At 43.8% G+C, this 9,065-nt stretch overlaps 1 protein-coding gene across 1 annotated transcript in view; it reads left to right on the top strand.

Moving 5' to 3' along the window:
• Positions 1-673: 673 nt before the first annotated feature.
• SLC2A10 (solute carrier family 2 (facilitated glucose transporter), member 10) overlaps positions 674-9,065 on the top strand; it is a 20,176-nt gene continuing 11,784 nt past the window's right edge. The window contains exon 1 of the mRNA XM_011928853.1: positions 674-829. Coding sequence (XP_011784243.1) covers positions 817-829 — 13 coding nt within the window. The 5' untranslated portion in view covers positions 674-816. The remainder of the gene's footprint in view (positions 830-9,065) is intronic.

Raw genomic sequence — 9,065 nt, 5'->3', positions numbered from 1 at the left:
CTTGGGTGTCAGGGCAGGGCTGGGGCCCCGGAGGCTCAGGATGAGTCAGTCTCTATCCCTGCCCTCCTTAGTTGAATATGGAAGACTCATAAAGGAACTTATAGTGTGACCAAGCAAAGGGAGTGCAGTGGAGAGTTGAGGAAGATGCATGGGAATTGTTCAGGGACTCCCTCAAACTTTTCCAGTGAAAGTCGCTAAGCAGACATTACTGTCTGCTGATATGAAGGGTACTTGGGTACTGAGATGAAAAAAAAAAAAATGACAGGACAACCTTCAGAAAATCGAGAAATTGGTGATGAGTATTTATGGGTCACTGAAGTCTGTGGCTTCAGGTACAGTTGGATCTAGGGGCTCATACCGTATTGTCAGGAATCCTTCATGGGGAAGATGGCCCCCAGTGGCTCCAGGCAGGTAAACCACCAGCTTGGCACCCCCGGTGAGCGAACACACTCGCGCCGACTCTCACTGGGCCAGGTTCCCCCACGTGGTATTCACCTCTGCCTAGGGCCCAGGAATCTGCTGATTGGTTGGATCTGGATCATGGACACCACCCTGGGGCTGGGCACTGAGGGTGGAGGTGGGGGCGGTCATCTCCACCCAAACCAGGAGACTGTGAGACAAGGAAAAGGGGTGGCTCCCTGCAATGGAAGAGGAGGAGTGGATGCCAAATAATAGATGTGTATACCGGGAGGCTCCTTGGGGAGGTGGCACAGGACCTGGGACTGAAGAGGGAGAGTAGAGGAACAAACGGACCCTTTCCTTGGGGAACAAGGACAGTGCATGTAGGAGGCCCAGCACGTGTGGAGGTGGAGCAGCATGAAAGCGTACAGTATGTGCCGGCAGCAAACGTGTCGGCAAGGTGTGTGTGGGGGGGGCTGTAGTGACAGGGTCTGGGAGGAGGCGAAGTGGCCGAGGAGTTAGGCCAGCCCAGGAAGGGCCTTTGCTGTCATGCTAAGGTGGTGGGACTGACTCAGGTGATGGGAACCATGGAAAGGGAATGTTCTTCCTTGTCTTCCTGATGGCCCCGACTCCTTTGAGGTGCTCCTTTATATCTACAGTCGCATGCCACAGTATCATTTCACCATGCTTTATCCCTTGGGGTTTTCCTGAGCGCTTTTTCCCCTCCACCTCTGCCCCCTGCACCCCAGCTGCCTCCCACCCCACCTATCTCTCTGATTGGCTCTTCTTGCTGGAAGGTCAGCGCAGCAGAGCTCTTAAGGACATGGGTTTGGGAGGCAGGCAGGTCAGCATTTCCAACCTGATCCTGTTGCTTCCTAGCTGTGAGAACGCTGTGAGCCTTAACCTCCACATCTGTGGATGGAATAATTGCAGCAGTCTCACCTAGGGTTGTTATGAGGATGAATTGAGAGAAGGAACATAAAGTCTTTGCACAGAGGAGGTCTCCAAACATGATACCTGTTATTATTACTATTTTATTTCACATTTGTTTGTTTGTTTTTATTGTCCATTAGTTTTATTGTCCGTTGCAACTGAACCTGCACTGATGTGTTTTCCAGTGGAACCTGTGGGTGGAAGCTGTGAACCCTTTGGCTGGGTTCCCTTTTGCTGCAAGAGGAACCCAGGAAATGGCAAACAAATCCTGGGCTTTCACCTCGATTGCTTCACATGGCCTGGAAAGACCTTCCTTTCTGAGAGAAAACCTCAGGAATGAGGGAGGAGGGGCAAAGGGGGTGAAGACAGCAGGATCTGAGCAACATCTTCCAGGATGTTTACTAGTGGTGAGGAACAGGAAGGACAGGCCAGCCAGGGAATGGCAAGGGCTTGTTTCCTTGAAGGGTAGGAGTGGCAGGGGAGAGGGATGAGCAGAAGTGGAGGTGGGGAATGATTCCTTCCCCCATGGAACTCCTCCCTCTGCACAAAAATTGCCCAACAAAGCTAAGAAGGGACCGAACCAAGAGAACAGAGTGAAATCACATTGCACCAAGGTTTTATAATGGAGCAGTCAAGAGTAGGGACTATGGACCCAGACAGCCTGGCTTTCATTCTAGCCACAGCCGCTTACAGCATTTTTTGTTTTTTTATTTTAGAGTCAGGGTCTCCGTCTGTCACCCCGGTTGGAGTGCAGTGTCATGATCATAGCTCACTGTAACCTCAAACTCCTGGGCTCAAGCGATCCTCACACCTCAACCGCTAGAGTAACTGGGACTACAGGCACCCACCACCATGCCTGGCTAATTTTTAAATTTTTTGTAGAGATAGGATCTTGCTATGTTGTCCGGGTTGGACTTACTACTTTTGACCTTAGGTGAGTTACTTCGCCCCTCTGATGATCACTTTATTCATTCGTAAATAATACAAGAGCCTACCTCATAATGTTGGGGTGATAACTTTTTTTTTTTTTTTTTGAGACAGGGTCTTGCTCTGTTGTCCAGGCTGGAGTGTAGTGGCATGATCTCGGCTCACTCCAACCTCCACCTTCCTGGATTCAAGTGATTCTCCCACCTCAGGCTCCCGAGTAGCTGGGATTATGGGTGTGGTGCGTGCCATACGCCCGGCTAATTTTTGTATTTTTAGTTGAGATGGGGTCTCACCGTGTTGGCCAGGCGGGTCTTGAACTCCTGGCCTCAAGTGATCCACCCGCCTCAGCCTCCCAAAGTGTTGGGATTACAGGCGTGAGCCATTGCACCTGGCCATAAATGTGTTAAACTCAAAGCAATGTCTGGTTCAGAGAAACTCTCCATACATCTGGCTATAATATTGCAGATGTTCTTGTCAGTTCCAGAGTGGGAGTGCATAACACAGATACTGCTGGATTATTCTAGATGCTTCCAGAAATATATAAATTTAAGTGTGTGAATTAAAAATTAAGAGTAATCTGTACAATTGTGCTGCCAATAGGGTAGCCACCATCCATATGTGGTTATTTTTATATGTACCTTAATTGAAATAAAATAAAAAATTCAGACTGGGCATGGTGGCTCATACCTGTAAGTAATCTCAGCATTTTGGGAGGCTGAGGCGGGCAGATCACCTGAGGTCAGGAGTTCGAGACCAGCCTGGCCAACATGGTGAAACCCCGTCTCTACTAAAAATGTAAAAATTAGCTGGGGATAGTGGTACATGCCTGTAGTCTCAGCTACTCAGGAGACTGAGGCAGGAGAATTCCTTGAACCCAGGAGGCAGAGGTTGCAGTGAGCCAAGATTACACCACTGTGCTCCAGCCTGGGCAACAGAGTAAGACTGTCTAAAAAAAAAAAAAAGAAAAAAGAAAAAGAAAAGAAATTAGTTTCTGCATCCCATTAGCCACATTTCAAGGGCTCATTTTCCACATGTGGTTGGTTAGTGACTATCATATTGCACAGCATAGGTATAGAAATTTCTGTCATTGCAGAAAATGCTGTCAGGTAGTGCTGCTCTAAGAAGAAAGGAAAACATAGAAAGTGTAACACTCAAATCAGTGGGGGAAAAAATGGAAAAAAAAAAACCCACCCCATAAATGATCCATCAAAAGCAGAAATGAAAAGAAATATTCTGATAGCACAGTAAATAGAACACAAAAAAGTAAATGGCAGAAGCAATTTCAGTTGTATCAGTCATTGCAATAAATGTGAATCAGTTCACCTCTTATTTATTTATTTATTTGTCTATCTTAATTTATTGAGATGGAGTCTTGCTCTGTCGCCCAGGCTGGAGTGCAGTGGTGTGATCTCAGTTCACTACGACCTCCACCTCCCGGGTTCAATTGATTCTCCCACCTCAGCCTCCTTGGTAGCTGGGATTACAGGCACCCGCCACCACACCTGGCTAATTTTTGTATTTTTAGTAGAGATGGGTTTTGCCATGTTGGCCAGGCTGTTCTCGAACTCCTGACCACAGGTGATCCACCTGCCTTGGCCTTCCAAAGTGCTGGGATTATAGGCGTGAGCCACCACACGTGGCCGAGTTCACCTTTTAAAAGAAGAAACTCAGATTGCACCTGAAATCATCCAGCTCTATACTGCTTTCACAAAGGACACACGATAAATGGTTACAGATCTAACCTGTTGGGTTAAAGTGGAGACACAACCAAACCATATCAGAAGGGGAGCAGGAGATGACACCAAGTTTGTGTTTTCTTAATCAAGTCTGGCATTGGGCAGGACTGTTACAGGTGGTAACAGCAATCATGGTACTTCTCCTCGAGCACACTTCCTGGGCCTCCTTTCTCTACTGAAGTCTTCCAAGAGCCAGTTCTTACAGGTGAGGAAACGAGTTCAAAGAGAAGAAGCAGCTTGCTCAGGGTGTCACAGAGCAAGTGGCAGTGCTGAGACTGGAACTCAGGCCGTTTCAGTCCTCGTCCTCATTGCTTTCCACTGTGCTAAGTTGTCAACACAGCAGATCATATAACAACTTAGAGGAACAGCATCCATTGTTTCATTTTATCTTCCCACCAGCTCTGAAAGCAAACAAGGTGGATATTATTGTCCCCATTATACACATGAGCAAACTGAGACTGAGAGATTAGAAGTACCTCGGTTCAAGTGCAGCTGAGAGGGGCACAGAGTGAGATGAGGTATGTTCAGACACACAAGAGAGAAGCTTCAGAATGTCTTTAATAACCAGAACTCTCGGATAACTGGAATCATGAGGACTAGAAGGGGAAAAGAAGCAAATGGCAAGAAAACAAATCTACCAAAAACAAAACAAAACAAGACAAAAAGCCTCTCACATTCTCACATTCAGCCAAGGATTTTCTACCTTCTTCATTAGTTTGTTCATTCATAAAATGGGAACACTGAAGCACTCATTTCTTTGGATTTAGGAAGAATTTTTCAGAATTATTATTTTTGAGCTCCTCCTTTATTACCCTTTTCATTTTTCATCTTTAGCCAATGGTCCATTTGGATATAAATTAAACTAATCTAGGACTAAAAACCTCACGTTGTAAGATACGGAAGTCAGAATTATTGTGCAGTTTGGTGTTCCCTAAGTAATGAAGTAGTTGGGGCATGGCATGCTTTCCTGATTCCCCCCACAAACTGACCCTTAAGCTCACTCATCATGTACTCAGGAATCTTTATTCCATCTTAAAGGAGAAAAATGTTTGGATGCTTTATTTATTGGTATTTTTAACACATAGATGTTGCAACATCTTTCATTAATTTGTCAGAAGCCCTTTGGAAGAGACTGATCTAGTAACATTTTATAGATGGGCAAAGAAAGACTCATTCGAGTTATCTATTGCTGTTTAACAAACACTCCAAGACTTAGTATCTTCTGATAAAAATCATTTTATTATATCTACTAGTTATCTGGGTTGAATGGGTTCAGCTGGGTGGTTCTTCTGCAGCTGTGGTTGGAATCATCTGGAGGCCCCTGTCTGTTGCCTAAGGGTCTCTCCACATGGTTTCTCCATGTGACAGTGTAGCCAGATTTCTTACATAGTGGCTTGGGGCTCCCCCAAAAACATAAAACATGGAAATTGTTCAAGGTTTAGACCCAGGACTGAACAGTGTCACTGTAGCTGTATTCTGGTGGTTAAAACTAGTCACAGAGCTACTCAAATTCAGTGTGAGAGGGAACCACATAAGGGCATAACGCCAGGAGGTGTGACTCATCAGGAGCCATCTTTAGAGACCAGCTCCCACAGCCCAGAAAGGGTGACTGGCCTAGTGTCACACAGCAAGTTAGTTGCCAAAACAGAAAAGAACCTTGTTTTGCAAATATCTAAAGTATTGTCCTGTCCTCACTACTATATATATGTAAAAATGACTTGGGAGCCCTACAAATCCCTCAATTAGAAAAAAAAAGAGAGAGAGAGAGATTGCACATTTTTCCATGAGTCTGGAAATTCTGTTGCTCAGTATACTAATTGGGAGCTTTTAAATTATAATTTGTAGAAACCAGACTAAAAGAACAAAGAATGTTTGTTGGCTCATGTAACAAGAGCCCAACGGATTGAGTAAGCTTCAGGCACTGCTAGATCCATAGGTTCATGCAATAATATTGGAATCTATTTCTTGCTATTTTTTGGCTCTGTTCTCATCTGTGTTGGTTTCATTTTCATAAAGGCCTTCTGCATATCATGACCAATGACTGTTTTGTTTCTGTAGCTTGGAATTCTCAAAAAATGTAGTTCTTTTTTCCTGTCTATGCATAGCAATTCACTGAGACCCACTTGCTCATCCCTATGTGTGGGTGGAGAGTACTTGTGACTGGTAACCCCATCAGTGGGGGAAGGGGCTCCTTCTCAAAGGAAAAGATTCCAGGCAGACAGAAGAAGTAACAAATGTTTACTATACCCAGAGCCTTGTATTCCTTGAAGATTTGTTTCCATATGGAAGCAGTTGAAAACTGGTACCTGTGGGTTAAACTCTGAGATGTGTTTTGTCTGACTCAAAGAATATTTTAATATGCTCTTGGAACAGCATTTAAAAATCAGAAAATAGTTTATAAAAATCTGGATTTATAGTTTCTCTTTAAAAAAAAAAAACAAATCTGGCAGTTCTTGACCTTCCTGTTTTCCAATTTCCTTATCTGTTACATGGAGATATTAATAATACCTAACTCGTGAGGTTGCTGTTCCATGGTGAACAGGTCTATGCAAATCTATCTCTGAAGGCTGAGGAAGCTGAGAGGCCAAAAAAGGAGGCCGACAAATCCAGTCTTGCAGAAGGAAATTTCACAGGGACATACAAACAGGAGCCGTATCTCAGGTAGCCACAAGACCGTGGATTCCCATACCTGCCCTCCAGAAAGTATTCTTAATATATCAAGCTTTTAGCATAAAACATGTGCAGCTGATCATGTCTTCACACTTTCTTGCCAAGACTTGTGACCACTGGAGAGGCTGGATAAGCATCTTTATGAAGGGTTATCTTCATAAAGATACTACAGGTATTTTAAAAGATCTTACTGTAGAACAGCTTGGTATGTGGGGCCCAAACATCCATCATCATGGTGGTTTCGCTTCAAGATGCCCTCACTCTGGCCATGCAACAGGGTGTTTTCCTATAGCTGTGAGGATTACATGAAATGATGCGTTTGAAGTGTCTTACATTATGCCTAGCACGAGGGGATCAGTCATGAAATGGCAATTACCCTTCTCATAATTTGCTAGAGATTATACAATCTGGTGTGTTAACAATACCTGGAGCTGTGTTGTGACTTTAGATGAGGCATGAACTCTCTAGTTTGCCGCAATTCCCACCAGTCTTTGTTGTCTTACATGCAGCCCGTGTTCCTCATTGATTTTAACTGGCAGCTCCCTGCTATATAGCATTTCTTCTTAGTTTTCATTAGCACTCTCACCTGGACCCTTGTACTACCCTTCCAACCTGGGGTTACTCTTGCTCTCTGGTTTCACTGCTAGGAATAGAAACTGGAAGTAGCATAGTTTCACTAAGTCAGAAATTGTTGGGATTTTCTTCTTAGCACATAAAAATATATGGAGATTGACAATCCATTGTTGATATGGTAGGCCTACTGTCACCAAGGACCCATTCTTCTTCTATATTTCCGTCCTGCTATGTCGGTGTGTAGCTTGCATCCTCATGGTTACCCCCAACCATGTTCCAAGATGGCTGCTGAAGCTCCAGTCATCACACTTGCATTCCAGGCAAGAGGTAAGGGAGCTAGAAAAAAGGGCAAAAAAGACTCTAGCCAGCTGTCTCCCTCCTCACCCTCTTCTTGGAGAGCTTTTCTCAATGTCCCACCAAAAAAACTCCCTCTTCTGTCTTAGTAGCCACCCATAGCTGTGAGAAAGGTGGGAAATGTAGTCTTTTAGCTGGATAGAGTCCTGATACCAAAGAAAAAGGGGTGAATGGACATTGATTGGGCCACACTCACCTCATTTAGCATCTCCATACAACAGCAAGAGCAATATTTTAAAAATTAAAAATAGATGACCTATTTGTTTCCTGTTGGGACTCATAAAAAATGTAAAATAAAAGTAGATCACCTCATCCCTGGCTGAAGCCATCAAAGGCTTCCAACCACTGAGAATGACATTCCTCATTGTCCTCTTGACCTGCAAAGTCCCACATGGTCTGGCCCCTGCCTACTTCTCCTGCCTCATCATTTCCCATCACTCTTACTCACTGGGCTTCAGCCTTTGGCTTCCTGGCTGATTACCTCAGTGATTAAGGGTCCTGACTTTAGCCACATCATCTCTATAACTTACTTGTTATGTGACCATGAGAAAGTTTCTTAACTTCTCTGCACTTTGGGGGATGATAGTAATGATATGTTATAGGGTTGCTGTAACAATTAAATGAGAAAATACATATAAAGCTCTTAAAACAGATTCTGGCATTTAGTAAGGACCATATAGGTACTAACCATTAATATCCATAGTTGTTCAAACACCAAGAACTGTCCTACCTCAGGGCCTCTGTACTTTTTGTTCACTCTGTCTAGAATGTTCTTCTCCCAGATTTTCCTAGGACTTTCACTCTCACGTCACTCAGATCTCTGCTCAAATTTTTGCTCTTCAGAGAGATCTTAAAATAGTACTACTCCATCAATCTTAATTCTCTTTCCCTGCTTCATTTTTTATGACATCTTCACCACCCGAAATTATATACTTATTTATTATCTTCCTATTTCTTCTAGAACATTAGATCCTGGACAACACAGCTATATTCCAGTCCTAAGAGCACTTCCTGGCATGTTGTAGATGCCAGATAAATAAATTTGGATGGATGGATGTGTGGATGAGTATATAAAAGGATGAAATACAGAGATGGGTGGATAAGTGGATAGATAGATAGATCAATAAATTGATGGATGGTTGAGTGAATTAAGGGATAGATAAATGGACATACAGATGGATGAATATTTGGATGGATGAAGTAGATGGATGGATGGAGGATGCATAGATGGATGGATGGGTGGTTGAATAGATGGAGTGGATGGAAGAATGGATGGATGGTTGAATGGATGTTGAACAGATGGTATAGGATGGTGGTTGGATGGATGGATGGATGGATGGATGGATGGATGGATGAATGGATGGTTATATAGATGGAATGGATGGATGGATGGTTGAATAGATGGAGTGGATGGATGGATGAATGGATGGTTGAATAGATGGAGTGGATGGATGGATGGTTGAATAGATGGAG

The sequence above is a fragment of the Colobus angolensis genome, unplaced genomic scaffold (assembly GCF_000951035.1).
Source record: "Colobus angolensis palliatus isolate OR3802 unplaced genomic scaffold, Cang.pa_1.0 Scaffold8, whole genome shotgun sequence".
In the NCBI taxonomy this organism is placed as follows: Eukaryota; Metazoa; Chordata; class Mammalia; order Primates; family Cercopithecidae; genus Colobus; species Colobus angolensis.
This window is presented reverse-complemented; position numbering and strand designations above follow the sequence as displayed.